Consider the following 17,254-nt stretch of genomic DNA (forward strand, 5'->3'; position numbering starts at 1 on the left):
CTGGCTGCCCTCATCATCTGCCCAGAAGCGTCTCTTGCTCCCTGACATTAGGTAGGTCTGTAAACGGATGAAGATGAGTGGGCAGGTGGGTATCTGCATGAGCACAGGTGACGGAACCAACCACAGAGCCCTCATATCCCCCTGTGAGCCACCTGATTTGAGTGCTGGGAACTGAACTTGGCCCTCTGCAAGAACAATGAGCATTCCTTTTCTCTGCTGAGCTATCTCTCCAGGCCCAACTCTAACTCCTTTGAGTTTAAACCACAAACAAGATTCTGGGCCCACTTTAGCTAAGAGACATTACAACACATAGATCTGTTGCACCTCCAGCTACACATTCACATTTAGTGAAGTCTTCCCAACCAGCCAAAGCACAGACATAGAGAGGGTGCTAGAGCTGATTTTAACCCAAGTTTTGATTAGTTTCACTCTTTATAACACTAAATTGTTATAAATTTGAATTTAAATAAGAAAACTAACAAAATAACTAATTTTATATCTGCTTTACATGGTGGAGTTTAACAAAAACTTTGATTTTGGGAGAAAAGTTGTTTCAATTTCAAACAAAACAAAAAACCCTACTGTCCTAGGTAAGTTTGAAATGAAATGACCTTTCAACAAGGAGCCAGGAGACAAACCATCCAGCAGAAGGCTCTGTAAAAATGTTTATTTTTACTAATGTTTTGAATACAGGAACTAAATATGTGAGGAAGGGGCCTCAACTTTGCAGAAAACAACAGTTAGGGCCTGCTCACAGCCAGGGGGAAGCCCACTCCAGAGTATCTCGGCATGGACTGTCCCCTCCTACTTAATGTCAGTGCCACTAAGCAGGAAACAGAAAAATCAGGGTGTGAAGACCTTACCAGCTACTAGCTAGCGTGCAAGGAAAGGGGACCAACCTGTGTCCTGGGAACCAGGATACACAGGCAGGAGGCAGAGGCTCCTGATTCAGTTAAGGGCAGGAGGCTAAATGCCCAGGTCCAGGAAGAACAAAAAGGGGATTTTGGAGGTAGGCTTTTTTATAGAGTTAAAAAACAGGCACATTATCCAACTTCTCCCTGCACCCCCCAAGCTGCTGGCACAGCCCCGACACTATCCCTCTCCCTACAAAACCAAAGGGAATAAGGAAAGAGGCAGAAGACGGGAAGTTCTGAGAATGGGAAATGTTTGCGTAGACAGAGAGCACCTGTGAGCAAGCCAGCCAAGCACAGAAGGACAGGTTGAAGCTGCTTGTCCCTTTGTGGGACAAGGCAGAGCCAGGAGGTGCCCGAGAGCATTCCAGCTCAAGCGTAGAACCCATGTAGCATGGCAGAGGACAGGGAAGCAGAACAGGGGTCAGAAAGGGTCCTGGCAAGTGCCACTTCAGCCAGCTCACTCCAGCTGCTTTCAGGAAAGGCCCAGCCTGGCTCATCGCTGGGGCAAAACCCTGGAAACCAGAGGGGGTGGGGGTGGGGGTGGGGCTAGGCAAGGCTTGAGACAAGCGAGCTGCTCTCATATTCCTTCTCAGAGGACCTCATCTGAGCCCTGTAATCACCAGGGTCCTGGGCCCAAGGCAGGTAGAGTGAATGCACTTCTTGGAAAACAGAGAGAAGTTGGGCCCACAGGTCAGCCCTGGAACAGCATGCTGCTCCTTACTCCCTGAGGGCTTGGGGCCAGAAGCAGTCAGAGCTGCCACCTCCCTGTGCTGTTGCCAAAGGCAGGTTGGACTACCGAGTGAAAGAGGAGAGAGGGAGAATGAAAACCAAGGTAGAGAGGAGAGCAACGGCCTTAGATGCAGGGGAGCTGGGTGGCACATCAGGAGGAGTTCTGGTTCTGGTAGATGGATGCTTTCTCCTTCAGCAGATCCAGACACAGGTGGCAACTCCAACTTCCTATGGAGAAGCAGAGGGGTCAGGGTGGAGCCCATGAGATCCCATCTACTGGAGTCCACTCCTCAGACCTCACCCCAGGGAGGACAGGCAAAGTTCTGCAGCAGCAACCCCATGGTTATCCTGAGCTGGGGGAACTGCTTGGTCTTCAAAACCATGAAAATTGGAACTGGAGAGATGGTTCAGCAGTTAAAGAGGATCTGGCTGAGTTCACAGCACCTAGATGGTGGGTCATAGCATCCACAACTCCATTTACAGGGGATCTGATGCTTCTTCTCCTGACCTCCAAGGGCAGCAGGCACTCATGGGGTATATTGACATACATGTAGACAAAATACTCTTAATATAGACTAAAATACACATGAAAACCATTCTCCGCCGGGCGGTGATGGCGCACGTCTTTAATCCCAGCACTTGGGAGGCAGAGGCAGACGGATTTCTGAGTTCGAGGCCAGCCTGGTCTACGGAGTGAGCTCCAGGACAGCCAGGGCTACACAAAGAAACCCTGTCTCGAAAAACCAAAAAAATAAAACAAAACAAAACAAAAAAACCATTCTCCATGGAGATGGACACACTGAATGCAATGACAGTCCCCCAACAGATGCCAGACTGTCAATCTTGTCACATTAGTAGCCCAGGGGCTCACAGGACAGTCTGAGCAGACACAAGTGTTTGCTATTTTTTAATTTATTAAATTTATTTATTTTTTTATTTATTTTGGGACATGTGCCAACTTGACCCAAAATAAGACAACTTGTGAATCTAGTCTGTCTTTCCATCATGTGATTTGAGGGGTTAAACTCTTAAACTCAGGTTGTTCAGGATTGGTTGCAAGTGCTTTACCTGCTGAGCCATCTTGCCAGCCCAGTCATAGGTTTTTAAAATGCTCCCAACTTTATACAAAAAGAGTCATTGCCTCAAAGGTAGAAAAAAGATCATGAAAAGAGACTCCAGAGAAACTACTATATTTCCCCCCAAGACAGAGTTTCTGTGTGCCTTATAAATCTCTCTGTAGACCAGGCTGGCTTTGAACATAAGAGATCCACCTGTCTATGCCTCCTGAGTGCTGGGATTAAAGGCATGTGCCACCACTGCCTGGCTACTTGGCTAATTCTTTTTTTTCTTTGGTTTTTTGAGACAGGGTTTCTCTGTATAGCCTTGGTTGTCCTAGAACTCACTCTGTAGACCAGGCTGGCCTCGAACTCAGAAATCCTCCTGCCTGTCTCCCAAGTGCTGGGATTAAAGGCATGCGCCACCACTGCCCAGCCTTGGCTAATTCTTAATATAGAATTTATAACTGTAATTTTATGTATGTGGTTTGGACAATACTCCTGAAGAAATAACTTACATCTCCAAAGACATATGACTGCATCAAGCCTAACCCAGCTGCTCTAGAGGCTGAGACAGGATGACTTAAGTTCAAGGGCTACGGAGCTAGCTCAGGCTACCTTATGCAACTTAATGAGACCCTATTTCAAAACAAAAATTGTAGGACCCAAGTGTGGGACGGTGAGATGGCTCAAAGCCCGATGACTTGATAATCCCCAGAACCCATGGAGAAAGTAGACTTGACCTCTAAACTTTGTCCTCTGACCTCTACAAAAGTGCTATGGATCAACTGCATAGCACTCTGAATAAAAAAACTTCAAGAGTTAGGGATATAGGGATACAGCTCAGTGGTGGGGCATCTGGCCAGCATGGACAGGGTTCTGGGTTCTCTCTCTAGTACTACAAAAAGCAAAAGGAAGAAAATAACTTTTTGTAGTACTAGCAACAGAAAATATCTGTGCACATGTGCATGTCTGTGTCTGCAGAGGCCAGAGGAGGAGATTCTCTGCAACTGGAATTACAGACCATCGTAATGACCAATGGGTGCTAGAAATTGAACCAAGGCCCACAAAAGGATCATTCAGGACTCTTTAACTGCTGAGCCACTTCTCCAGCCCCATTAAAATTTTGTTTTAATCTACCACACAGCACTTTATTATGAAATCTATGCTGCTAGACATAAGAATGCTGAAACCCACACAATTACAGATCTATAAAAGTCACGAATTTCAGTATCAATGTTTTCCTTGGGTGCTGTGGATCCTTCTGGGATACAATATTTTCAGGAGATCCTGACCACTTACCTTCAGGAGGCTCAGACATGGAAGGGGTGAGACAGTACATGTGGTAGCCACGGTCACAGTCATCACAGAAGAGCAGTTGGTCCTGCAGAAGGCAAGGAGGAAGAACAAAGGTGCAGTGGTTCATGTCCCTAAGTTACGACACTGCTGCTACTTAGAAGAGGGACTAGTAACAGCTAAGGTCAGTTGTCAGTCTACATCTCAATCCATCTAGAGTCTACCTGATCACAAAGCTGACTGTTTCCCTACAATCTTTTCTCCACAAAGCTGCCAGTTACCTTTTGAAAAGAAGAGACAGATATCACCCCTTAATAAAGCCTCAGACAACATCCTCTAAGCACGGGGCAGAGCTTAGGTGCTTAATGTGCACCAGATCCAGGACTATCCTCTGAACTCAAAAGGTCCAAAGTGCCGGGCGGTGGTGGCGCACGCCTTTAATCCCAGCACTTGGGAGGCAGAGGCAGGCGGATTTCTGAGTTCGAGGCCAGCATGGTCTACAGAGTGAGTTCCAGGACAGCCAGGGCTACACAGAGAAACCCTGTCTCGAATGCCCCCCTCTCTGGTCCACCTTCCTGACACGGAAAGATCTAGTGGGTAACAATGGCCTCAATATAGTTAGCTTGCCCACCTTAAGACCTTTGCAGTAGCCATACTTTCTAGGACTTGCCCCTTGTATTATCCAAACTCCAACATCAACCTCACTTCCTCCAGAAGCAAATACAACTACAAACCTCTATCAGCATTGTTACCTCCTTGGCACATCACTAGTTTCATTGTCTCCAAGCTGTATCATACAACATTGTTCCCCAAGTACACAAATTCTATCAGAGCACAGACTTTTCTGTCTTATTTACTGACCTGAGAGCTAAGAACACTGTCTAACTGTTGGTGCCCAAAAACCAGATTTTTTTAAACGTGTATAAAATTCCCAGGGGCAGTTAGGGAGGAATGGGTGCACTCTGATAGGAAGCTCGCTTTGGAGGGAGTTGGGAGCGCGCCAGGCAGGCTGGGGCACGCACATCATTCTCTGAAGTACCACAGAGGTTGCAGCACTTGCACTCGATGCACTGCCAGCGGTAGGTCTTCACGGCTGCCATCATCACAGGGGTGAACTGCAGGCAGGATGGATGCCCTGTGGAGAAGGGGAGGCAAACAAGTGGCCGGAAACCAGGTGGGGAATGGGTAAGGGAGCCTGCCTGACAGTAACGGCATGATACTCAAGGAAGCAGGCCAAGAGGTTCCCGGGCACTGAGTACAGCCTGCTCTTTGAAGATGGAGGTACCTGAGCGGCCACAGTCAGAACAGGACACTAGCTCCTCAGGCTGCCCTGTCTTCTTGTTGATTTTTGAGTCTCCCAGGCAGAAGTCACAGTAGTTGTTAGGCAGGGCCAACCCATCAGGTCCTTTCTTGGCTATAGGGAAAAAAAAACTCTAATGATGATCAAGGGAACTCTGGGCTACCCTACGTTCTCTATATGATGGGGTTTTTATAAATAGGCTGGTTCCTCCCCTGCTTGATGGCCCTGACAGCTCAGCTTACATTTCTGCTCCTCAGACCTCTGGGACACAGGAGTGGGTGGTTGGGAGTCTTCTTTGTCCTCTCCTTCCTCTTCAGCCAGGTGGGAATGGGCATAGTGGTAACTGAGGCCAGGTCGATTCTTGTAACGTTTTCCACAAACTGGGAAAAGAGTACAGATAAATATCAGGACACAAGGGTCCTTCCCCTCTGACAAGCAATGAAGCTCCACATGAGGCCCATGGCCACCTCTGCCCTAAGCATCCCTATTCTGGGGCAAGCTGGAGTGATGGCCCTTCCCCTTTAGTTTCTGGGATTCTCATCCCTCTCTAAAACACAATAGCTACCAACATTTTTTTATGCTGGCTTTTAGGACTTAGCCCATGCTGCATCAACTTGCCCCAGAAATAACAACAGTCTGGGTGCTCCAGGTCAGTAAAGTTCTACAGTCTGGCCTTACGGCAAAAAGGAGAAATGTAACAAGATGTCAGACTCTTTTTCTGCTCTGTGAATGTGGCAGGCTCATACCACCCTGTGTATGCCAATCCCAACAGAACAGACAAAGACGTAAGGGTGGGTCTCTTGGTGAACACCTACTAACTGTCATCCAGGATAACCTCCCCAAAGAAACTGAAATACATTCCCACACTAGTGCCCTGCCCAGCCCCTGCCAACCAGCAAGGAAAGATTACATGGCATTTTATCTTGAGCAATGACACCAAGAGGGGCAAGGGGCCAGCAGGAAGGATGGGAGGACGGGAGGAGGAGGTGATATGACGGGAGACATGAGCTGACCACTTGCTGTCTGGTTTGGGGAACATCAGATGAATCTATCCATAATGGGTTCTGTTAATACTAGGCCAAGTGACCATAGGAATACGTCTGTGGGAGACAAGCAATGGTAAGGGCAGCTGCTAGGACTGAGAATGGAGCACACCCGGGGTACCACAGCACTACCCTCATACGGTTGCAGAGATTCCAAAGCTAGTATCACAGGAAATGAGAAAGGCAGGAGGAACAAGGGAAGAGGGAAAAGGGACAGGAAAACACAAGTCTGAAAAGTTGAGAGAGCTACCTCTCTGGGGCGCTTTCGAGGTATGCTTTTGTTTGAAACTATCTGAAAGACAGAAAGAAAAGTCATGAGAAGAAGGCCTTGATCCATTTGAGACAGGGCGGCAGCAGCAGGAAAACAGAGCGAGTGAGAGAGAACCCCAGTAGTGGCACTTCAGGCTGGAGGCATGGAAGTAGGATAAGCCAAAGCAAAGGGAAAGAGGACAGACACTAACCCTCAGGGCCGGGCCGCTGTGCCCACTGCGCCCCCTGTGCCCTGCCTTGATGGATCAGCAGATCTGGACACTGCCCACTATGAGGCCAACCCTGCCTGCTTTGAGTTTCCTCATCCTCCCACCCCAGGACCCACAGAAATCTCTCCCCAGAGCATGCAGGTCCCACCCACTGTGAAGCGAAGGCCAGGTTGGCAGGCAGGACAAGAACCCAGGCTTGTTTTACCATTCAGTGCAAGAACATGACCCCCCTCCTCTCACATCCAGAGCAGGATCTGGGTCCAAGGCGAGAACTACCCACCCCTCAGGTGGCACTCACTGTCACAGGCATAGGGCTTATCCCGGTCCTCCAGGATGGAAGCATCCAGTTTCTTTCGGGCACTGCTCACACCCTTACTCTACGAAGAAAACCAAAAAGATGATGCCCTCACTAAGGTGTCTTGGCCAGAAGAGCAAGGCAGAAAGCAAGAAGACAGGCCTCCACAGTCCAGCCTCAGGCAGCGCATCAGCTCCTCACCTTGGACTTCCCCTTCCCCCGGCGCTTTGGAGTATCTTCTTCATAGTCCTCATCATCAAGGTCATCAAGGAAGTCGTCGGGCTCAAGGATGCGCTGAGTGGAGGAGCAGAAGTCAAACAAACCCCCAAAGTGCCCTCCTGACATAGAATCAGCCACTGAGAACTACCCAGAAGCTTCTCTGGGGCTTCACCCTGCAATCCCATTCCTGCTTCCCTGAATGCTTTCTTTCCTCTGTGCCTCTTCAAGTTGCTCCCTCAGTCTAGAATGACTGTCCCCGTCTCTCAGAGGCCAAACACTGTTTCCATAAAGCTCTCCTAACCCTAACCCAAGCAGCCACACCCTGTCCTGCCTGCTCTGCTTCCGACTTTCATGTCAGACTTTAAATGAGTTTTGCTGCTTACTTGACCTTGAGGGAAGTTTTAGCTGCTTTGCTTCTGCTTCCCTGTCCATGAAATGGGAACCACAGGACCTACCTCACAGGGCTGTACAAGAGGAAGCATATAAAAAATACTGAGCACAGTACCTGCCCTATTTGTAGCTCTTCTCATCTTTAAACTTAGCATTAACTTCCCAGTTGACAGGTGTGAACCAAGTGTTCTTCACCTATGTAACACCAGGCATCTAAAGTCTCTAACAAAACCTTGTGTGAGAAAAAATGAAGGAGTGAGCCTGTACTGGGAAGAGTGTGGAAGGCTAGACAGAGCAGGGCTGGCGGCCACCCGAGCACAGGACTGCAGGGGCAGCCTCAGCTCCCATTTCTGCTATTTTTGTTTCTTGTGCTAGGGCTTACACATCGACAAGCTTGTGTTCTGCCATGGATCTGCTTCCGTCTACTAACCGGGTGAGCCCTCCAACCCATGCAGAGGAGCCATCCTTATTAAAGTCCTCTAGCCACAGGAATAACACACCTTCCGTGCTCGACTGTTGGTAACAGGAAACTCGCCCAGGCTGTCATCATCAACTCGGGGATCTGGGGCACCCCGTTTCTCCAGGGGATCAGTACGCAACAGAGCCTCTAGACTGCTGCCATCCTGAGAGATAAGCCCCTCTTTCTTCAGAGTCTGGTCAGTGTCTGCAACAAGTCAAGATGAAGCTAACTCAGAAGGGCTGAAGCTGAGTCTATACCATGTGGGGCCAAGTCAAACCCAGCCACTTCTGTTCTCCAGGAACCAAGATGTATTAGGTCAGCCAGCACTGGAATACAGTTGTATTTACCTGTTTTCACTAAGACAGCGAGCTCCTTGAAGGACAAAAGTATAGTATGTGCAAGCTCTAACACAGAGCCCGGGAATAGCAGGTCATCAGCAAGCCTCTTGTCATACAGACCATGGCCCTACTTAGGAAGCAAGCCCTTACGTGGCTTACTCTTTTTTTTTTTTTTTTTTTAAAGATGTATTTAATTAATTTATGTACATGAATCCACTATCACTGTTTTCAGATACACCAGAAGAGAGCATCAGATCCGACTACAGATGGTTATGAGCCACCATGTGGTTGCTGGGAATTGAACTCAGGACCTCTAGAAGAACAGTCAGTGCTCTTACCCACTGAGCCATCTCTCCAGCCCGGCTTATTTACTCTTAATTATTTTATTTAGTCTGGTGCACATGTATGTAGCATATGTCTGTATGGTGTATGAACACATATGGATACACACGCTGGAGTAGGACACAGGATGGGCAGAGGGTACACATTCTGCCCACAGTGCCTTGGAGTCACTCACTGAACCCTGAATTAGACTGGCAGCTAGAAGCAGCAGCTCTGTGCTCATAGTTTTGGGATTACAGGAACATGTTGGCTACACTGAGCTTTTTGTATGAATGCTAGATTAGAATTTAGGTCCTTGTGGACACACAACAAGCACTAGGACATTTCTCCAGCCCGTGTTATTTTGAGATAATTTCATGGGTTTTGTTTGTTTTTTTGAGGCTCTCATGTAGCTCAGGCTAGTCTCAAATTCCCTATTAGTAGAAAATGACCTTAAATTTCTGATCCTCCTGCCCCAGCCGCCTCAATGCTATAATTACACAGGAATATACAACCCAATATTCAATTTATGGGGCTAATATCATGGGATATTAAACCCAAAGCCCTGTGCATGCTGGGTAAGAACTCTAGCAACTGAGCTGCACCCACAGCCACTACCTGGTTTAATGGATGGGAACGAAAGCCTCGGATCTTCGGGTGGGTGGGCGCGGCGCTTCTTCCGCCAGCGTCGGGCAGGGTAGGAGTACAACTGTCCAGAGGCCAAGCCTGCGAAAGAGATGAAGAACAATTAAGCCCTAGTCCAGCACTAAAAAATGATGGCAAACATTTTGTGGATGAGAACTCTGTTGAGTTCTAGAGCAAGGAAGTGATACAGAACACATGAGCCTGGGCCAGGTGGGGATAATTCACGGAAAAGAAAAACAATGTCAGCTGAAGTATGCAACTGTTCTTAGTCCTTGCAAGATCATAGCTGCTTCAGACGCCAAAAACAAAGGCTGGCTGCTTCATCCTTTCCAATTCTCACCTACCGGTGTGAGCACGGTGGGGCCTTCATAATACCCCATCTCCTAAGGGACAGCAGATAACTTCCTTGTCTCCTGTGTCACCGTGAAGCCTGCAACCTTACCTGGTCCCCGGTGTCGTTTTTCCATCCAGATATAACAATTGCTCTGGGCTACTCCAGTCTGTGAGTCCAGGAAAGGCAGGCGCACGCTGCGCTCAGCACAGAGGCGGGCGTTATAATTGTGGCACTGTTCCATGGCATCTTTGTAGTACTGCTCCCCAAGGCTGCAGGAGGGTAAAACATAGAGTTGTAGGGTCACATCACCCTTCTTCCCTGTCCACTGCTTCTTTCAAAGGCTCAGGAGTCTAAGAGACTCTTTTTTGTCATTTGCCTCCTATTCTGCCTCAAGGGACAGGAAGAACCTCCACTAAGCTATCACACGAGGAAAGATAAGTTACTATGGGCTGGGCCAGAGCCCTTTAATAATAAATAATCTTTGTGACACATGATTTTATCATGTGTATAATCACACATAAGCTTTTTAAATATTTGTTCTGCGACAAGGTCTCCTTCATTCTGCAGCCCAGGTACTGAACTCATGAAAATCCTCCTGTCCCAGCCTGCCAAGTCAAACCTAAATCTTAATCCACACAGAGTGAAGCATGTGAAGGGAAGAGCTGTGGCAGAGAGCTCGCTCAGTCCACACAGGGCTCTGGATTCAATCTGCCACTACTGGGGGAGGGAGGGGCAAGGCAGAGATGAATTGCTCATTCTGTGGTTCTCATGAGTCTAATTCATGCTAGTTAATATGTTACTTGTCTTAACCTGAGCATCTGAGCTGCAGACATTACTGTAGATATTAACTTCCTCTGACAAATGGGGAAAACAAACAAGATCTAGAGGACTGCCGCAGGATTTTTAGCACACTATTAGTAGATCCACCCCTCAAAATGCTATTCAGTTCTAAAAAAATAAAGCTCTTACTAGGCATAGTGGTACATTCCTCTAACAGAAAGACTAAGGTGTATTACCCTGACTTCAAGGCCAGTTGAGCAGCATAGCAAAACTCTGCCTCAAAACCCAAACTAGGCAGGTACGGTGGCACGCACCTCTTTAATCCTAGCACATGGGAGGTATAGGCGTTAAGTCATTCTCAGCTAGATAGAAAGTTCAAGGACAGCCTGAACTACATGAGACTAAAAAAACCAACCAAAATAACAACAAAAACCAAACAAACAAAACTAACAACAAACTATCATTAAGCTGGGCTTGATGGTGCACGCCTTTAATGCTGGCAAAGGCTGGCACTCGGGAAGCAGAGGCAGGTGGATCTCTGGGTTCTCGGCCAATCTCATCTACAGAGTGAGTTCCAGGACAGCCAATGCCACAGAGAGACCCTGTCTCAAAAACCAAAACAAACAAACCAACCAAAAACATAAAAAGCACTTGTTCTTGAGAAGGACCTTTCTGGGTTTAGTTCCCAGAATCCATATAGTGGTTCACAACTATCCATTAAGTGCAGTTACAGGGATCTAATTTCCTCTTCTACGTCTGTGGGCACCAGGCACACACACATACAGGCAGAACACTCATACACATAAGATAAAACTTACAAGCCCTTCATGTACAAACAACCCAAAGGTAATTAGGGAAAGCGGCAGGCACTGTACTGAGAGGTGTCATGGATCCACATGGATCCACGGGTGAGTAAGAACTTGCAATGTTCCAGGGAGGGAAGTTCCTCAAGTTCTTCCAAGCTCTCACTGCACACTACTACTAACAGAAAATGTTACACTAAAGCCCATCTCAGGCTCTTCCTGTCACACAACTGACACCCAGAATTTTCTGGTCCTGAAGGAGGCAATCTCAAATCTGAGGGAGATTCTCTAAGTACTTTAAGCAAAAACAAGAAACTGAGGAGCTAGGGGTTTTGTGGTTCTAAGCATGTTCAGTGACACCCCCCCCCACACCTTTTTTGGTACAGAAGAGTAAGCTGTAAGTCTATAAGGACTCATATATATTTATAATCAATCAATCAATCAATCAATCACTTTTTGTTGTTCTGGTACTCATACGCAAAGCCTCCCAAATGCTACATGTATTCTACCACTGAGCTATACTCTAGCCAAATATTCAATCTTTTTTTTTTTTTTTTAATAGAAGCTCATGTAGCTCATACTGGACTCAAACCCCATATGCAGTCCACGATGACCTTGAATTTCTGATCTTCCTGCCTCTATCTTCCCAAGAGGCATGCACTTCCTTCCACATGCAGTCTTATGTGGTGCTGGCTAACCAACCTGAGACCTCTGGTATGCTGAGCAAGCATTCTATCAACAGAGCCACATTCCTAGCCTCAAAAAACAGATCTGAGGACAGAGGACTTCTTTCCCATAGCATCCCCATTACCCATGAAGGTGTCTAGATCACATCAGGATATGATTTGGGAGTAAAAAAAAAACTGGCTTGGCTACAACCTCCACATGGACACAGCCATGTAATTAACCTGTATGAACCTCCATTCCTCTCCTATAGACTGGGGCACTTAGACTAGATAAGCTCTGACCCACCAGGATTCTGATGGAGACAGTAGGGATAAGGAGACATGAAGAGCGAGAGGGAGTAAGGTCTCAGTGTCTAATACCTACAACTAATGCGGTATTAACAAGCCCTAATGCAGAATCTGATGGGGACTTTCACTGAGCAGTCACAAGAGACCACTGCAGAGCTTTGAAAAAGACACACACCACACAGCAGCACTACAAGTACAGCTTAAATTGGTTCAGTAAGCAGTAATAACTGTAATTAAGGTATGAATTTGTTGGCGTGCACAGCACAGAAGAGAGCAGGCTCACATTTGCTCGCCTTTAGGAGGCAGCCACGTCCTTACCACACAGGAAAATTGGATAAACAAGGCTGAGTGCAGCAGCTCCTTTGTTTCTGCTGATGGGAATTGATACTGACACTGGAAGTCAAATGGAAGGAAGGCCCGGCCCAGTGGAGCTAAAGACTGTGAAGTCAGAGCACAGAGGCTGAAGAAGGCCTGGAAGACTGACTGAAATGTCCAGTCAGGGCTCCTGCAGGTCAGGTAAGATTCTAGAAGGTGAAGCAACTGTTCTAGTAGGAAAGATGGCTACATGAAACTATGTACATGTATGTGTATGTGTGTCTCTATGTATGCACACGCATGCATTTGAAGAGAGCAAAAGAAGAGAGTACACATAAATTCAAGACTCTGTAGCAAAAAATTTCAAGCTTCTGTTATTCTATGGATAGCCTTATATAACTCATATAAAGTTTAAAAAGGTAGTTGGCAGCCAAGGTTATTTTTAGACTAGTATTTACTCTAATAAGAACACTATAAAGATGATTTCAACCACGACATTGTATTTGAGAAAAACAGAAAATTAAGACAGAACGTCTCTCAGAGGGAAAAAAATGAAAGAAAAAGATGAGTAGTGGTTTTTCCCTCAATGAGTGATGTCAGCTGTCAGAAGCCTTAAGCATACTATAATAATAAAAAAAAATTATCAGAAAGGCATCTTTCCAGAATGAGAATGGTGTGAGAATCAAAGCCTCTGTTTGGTGAGGAAAGTTAAAAAGAAAGAAAGTTTGGTGAGGAACATGTTAGTGGTGTCCAGTCTTCTGCACCTACAACTGGGGAGAAGCAAGTTAGTACCTCACTGATACTCAGGAACCAGTGACTGGTTAACGAGGCATGAACAGCAATGCTCTATTTAAATGGGCAACCAACACTTAAAACACTACGCCAATGGGCTGGCAACTCCATTTTCTGCAAGACCGTCTTTCAACAGGAAAAGCTCCATTAACATCTAATTCTGAAAACCTAGGCAAGCACATTCTTCTAGAAAGTAAGATTTCCAGGGTAAAAGCTGTGACTCCTTTTCACAGGAAACCTATGGAGTGGGGGTGGGGGACACAGGACAACTCCCCTTCCACGGGAATGGGGAGGTCAACAAAGAGAAAGGCAGGGTAACAAAGACCTAACATCTGAGTCCAGAAGGAGAACTATAAAAACGTTAAATTAACAGCCTCATTTCTAAATTGAGGGAAATGTCAGCCTAAAGAGAGGTGGGGGAACTGGAGAGGGCAGATCACAAAGATAATAGTGTTGGGAGGAGGGGTGCTTGAAAGAGGCAGGAGGATGAAGCCAAAAGCGAGTTTAAAAAAAAAAAAAAAAAAAAAAAGCCACAAGAGCAGCACTTAGCTTAATGGAAGTGGGAAAGCATTCGGAGTAAAGGGCTCCAAGCAGCGGGGGAGAAGCAACTTAACCTCAAAAAAAAAAAAAAAAAAAAAAAAAGAAAGAAAGAAAGAAATGAAAAAAAAAAAAAGCCTCTTGGGACGTTTGGGGCTCAGTCCACCACAAAGACAGATGAAGCTTCGAAAAGTCCTCCAGAACAGTTCCTAAACCTTTACTTTGTCATCCAGAATCCAAAAGCTTTGACTGGATAGCTGAACACTTCAATTTTTCTACCCTTACATCATGCCCAACATGGCCATTAAAGGAAGAGAAGAAGGTCATTCTTAAATCCAACGGGCATCCTGTTCCAAAACTCTCGGATTCTTCTTCAAGAAGGAGGAGACTCATCAAAACCCCAAACATCTCTAACTCAGGGGAAGTGGCTAACAGGCCAGTCCCCGTCCCCAGTGTTTCCCAACAACCGTTAACTTCAGCTCTGCTCGAAATCTGACCCGCACAAAGGCATCTAGGGTGCAGAGAACGCCCACCTCGGGGCTCCAGCGGACTAGAAGGCCGTCTGGTTCCGGTCTAGTTCCCACTCCCCGAAGTTCGTTCCCTTCTGTATCTGCTCTTGGACCAATTATTCCCAAGAACAATTTTAGTTTCGTGTACCCCGGATTTCCCGGTTAATGTCACCGGGCGGCTTAAGTCTTAGGATCCCAGCAGGTACGGCGGACCCTGTAGCCTCAGGGACGGCGGTGGGCGGGGAGGGGACCCCGATCTCCTGGGGCCGCCGGCCTCAGCTCGGCGGGACTGACGCGTCTCCAGAGAGGGGCCAAGGACCGTGAGCCTCTCGTTCGCAGCCCGCAGCTCCGCTCAGGGCTCGGCCCGCGAGGAGGACGCCCGTAGGGGGCTCCGGTGTGCTCCCCTCCCGGCCTCCACAAGTTTCCAAAAGAAGCCCAGCGCCTTCTCCGGAGTCTCCTGTTGCCCTCCCTACCAGCAGTCGCACAGCAAGGACTTCCCGGGCACGTCCTTCTCTCTGCCTTTTCTCTTCCCGCGCCTCCCTCTCTACTCCCAGGCCCTTTACAAAATTTCTGGTACAGGAGAGATTAAAAGAGAAAAAAAGAAAAAGAAATAAAAGATCACTCACAGCTTCACTACATTCTCCACCACAGCCGCCATCTTCCCAGTTCCTCTCCCTCAGGCCGGGAGGCCCCCGAAACCCGCAACGCGCAGGCGCTAAGCCTTTTCGGGACACTCGGTTCTCGACTCTCTGCGCAGGCGCAGCCCGAGTGTGTGCGCGCACGCACAGGCCCACGAGAGCGAGCTCTAAGAAAACGACCCGTCCTGGAGCCTAGGGGATCGCAGTGCGCAGGCGTGATTTGAAAACTATGCAGCTCATTCTACAGACTCCCCACCGTTTAGTGGCGCCTCGGAAAAGAGGTCTGGCGTGGTAACCTCTTGCAATTGGGAAATAAACCAAGGGACCTGTCAGTTCGAGGCCCCACAACAAACAATACAAGCCATGTTCCTTTGGTCAGCCAGGAGGTACCAAGTGGCCAAGAAATCAAAACTAAGTATTTCTGATCTTATACATGCTATAGAAAGAATGCAACTTTGCATCTGTCCATAGATTCCCTTCATACATTAATCCCAAAGTTGACTGTTACAATTTAACTACTGGTGTTTATGGTCCTTTACCTTCAGGGACAATAGGAATAATTTTGGAAAGGAGTAGATTAACTTCTCAAGGGTTTATTGTTCATCCAAGTATAGGGGATAGCAAGGAAAAAAATAAAATTATGTCATATGTAAAAAAAGGAAGCCGGGCGGTGGTGGTGCACGCCTTTAATCCCAGCACTTGGGAGACAGAGGCAGACTGATTTCTGAGTTCGAGGCCAGCCTGGTCTACAGAGTGAGTTCCAGGACAGCCAGGGCTACACAGAGAAACCCTGTCTCGAAAAAACAAAAAAAAAAACAAAAAAAAAAAAACAAAAAACAAAAAAAAAAAAAAAAAAAAAAAAAAAAAAGGAAATGCAAGTTGATGCAGGGGATAGAATTACTCAGCTGTACCTGTTTCCTTACTTCAAGGGTAAGGCTGCTCCAGCAGAAAGACAAGGGGCTTTTGGAAGTACTGGAAAACACGTGTTCTGCAAACAATAGTCAACGAAGGGGACCCAAATTAATGACACAAATTAATGATGTTGAAATAGAAGATTTGGTGGATACAGGAGCTGATGTTAGTATACTTTTTCAAAAGTCTGGAATCCATATTGCCCACTTCGTGGATTTGCATAACTCGATACTGAAGGAGAAAGAAATGGTATAGAACTAAGAAGGCTAGTCACACCAGTGAAAATTTCAGTGAGGAGAATGACTTGGGTAAAGTAATCAAAGAGCTGGTGGGATGGCCCAGCAGCTAAGGGCTCTGGGCACCAAGCTGACAACCTGTGTCAGAGTGGTAACCTGAGGCTTTGAACTCACTGACCTCAGGTTACCTCCTCCTTACACTGAGGTAACTAGAGGTAGAAGTAAGGACCTTCCCTCTTCAGCTTGTCTAGGTACCATACCTTCAAATGCCGCAATCAAAAGGAGGTCCCAAAGTGCACACAAGCGTTTATCGGACAGCTAACAGTGTCAAGTGTTCCTATGGTACACTGGCTTTTAAATTTTTTATTTATATTTGTTTGTTTTTGGTTTTTTTAGTTTTTGTTTTTGAGACTACAACTATCAAGTGCTTTTTTTATTTTTAAATTTCATTTTATGCATATGAATGTTTTGTTTGCAGGGATGTCTGTGTATCACTTATGTGCTTGGTGCTGGGGCAGGATGGTAGGGAGGCCAGAAGAGGGCATCATTTGGTTGTGAGCTGCCCTGTGAGTTCTGGGAATTGAATCCCAGTACTCTGGAAGAGGAGCCAATCCTCTTAACCAGTGAGCCATCTCTAGTCTCCTGCATTTTTTTTTTAAGTATATTGACCCATGGTTTGCCCAATTCATGAATGTGGAACCCATAGATACACAGAATATTGTATCTTTCTTTTTGTCAGAGAACACAAAAGTCTTATCAGAAATACAGAATTTCTGCCCATTCCTGTGGCCATTCCCTTATCAGCTCATCTCAATCTTTCGCAATATAAAAACTATGGCATAGCATTAACTGAAGGGCAAACGTGTAGCTCAGTGGGTAGAGTGCCGATCTAGCAAGAAGTTCTGAGTTCATCCACAGCACCATGTCAACTGAACCCAGT

General features: G+C 46.7%; 1 protein-coding gene across 2 annotated transcripts; it reads right to left on the reverse strand.

Moving 5' to 3' along the window:
- Positions 1 to 650: 650 nt before the first annotated feature.
- Dpf2 (double PHD fingers 2) lies at positions 651 to 15,273 on the reverse strand. 2 transcript variants are annotated; one of them, XM_034506971.2, is made up of 12 exons: positions 15,155 to 15,273; positions 9,927 to 10,087; positions 9,458 to 9,565; positions 8,221 to 8,384; positions 7,313 to 7,405; positions 7,115 to 7,193; positions 6,588 to 6,629; positions 5,537 to 5,674; positions 5,280 to 5,408; positions 5,017 to 5,129; positions 4,001 to 4,082; positions 651 to 1,871 (listed from the first exon to the last, which is right to left on the reverse strand). In XM_034506971.2, the coding sequence occupies exons 1-12, from the start codon at positions 15,184 to 15,186 to the stop codon at positions 1,795 to 1,797; spliced, it is 1,218 nt and encodes a 405-aa protein (XP_034362862.1). In that variant the 5' UTR covers positions 15,187 to 15,273; the 3' UTR covers positions 651 to 1,794. The 2 variants fall into 2 exon arrangements, with proteins under 2 accessions (XP_034362862.1, XP_034362871.1); XM_034506980.2 differs by lacking the exon at positions 6,588 to 6,629.
- Between the last annotated feature and the right edge of the window lie 1,981 nt (positions 15,274 to 17,254).

This window comes from Arvicanthis niloticus, chromosome 1 (assembly GCF_011762505.2).
Source record: "Arvicanthis niloticus isolate mArvNil1 chromosome 1, mArvNil1.pat.X, whole genome shotgun sequence".
In the NCBI taxonomy this organism is placed as follows: Eukaryota; Metazoa; Chordata; class Mammalia; order Rodentia; family Muridae; genus Arvicanthis; species Arvicanthis niloticus.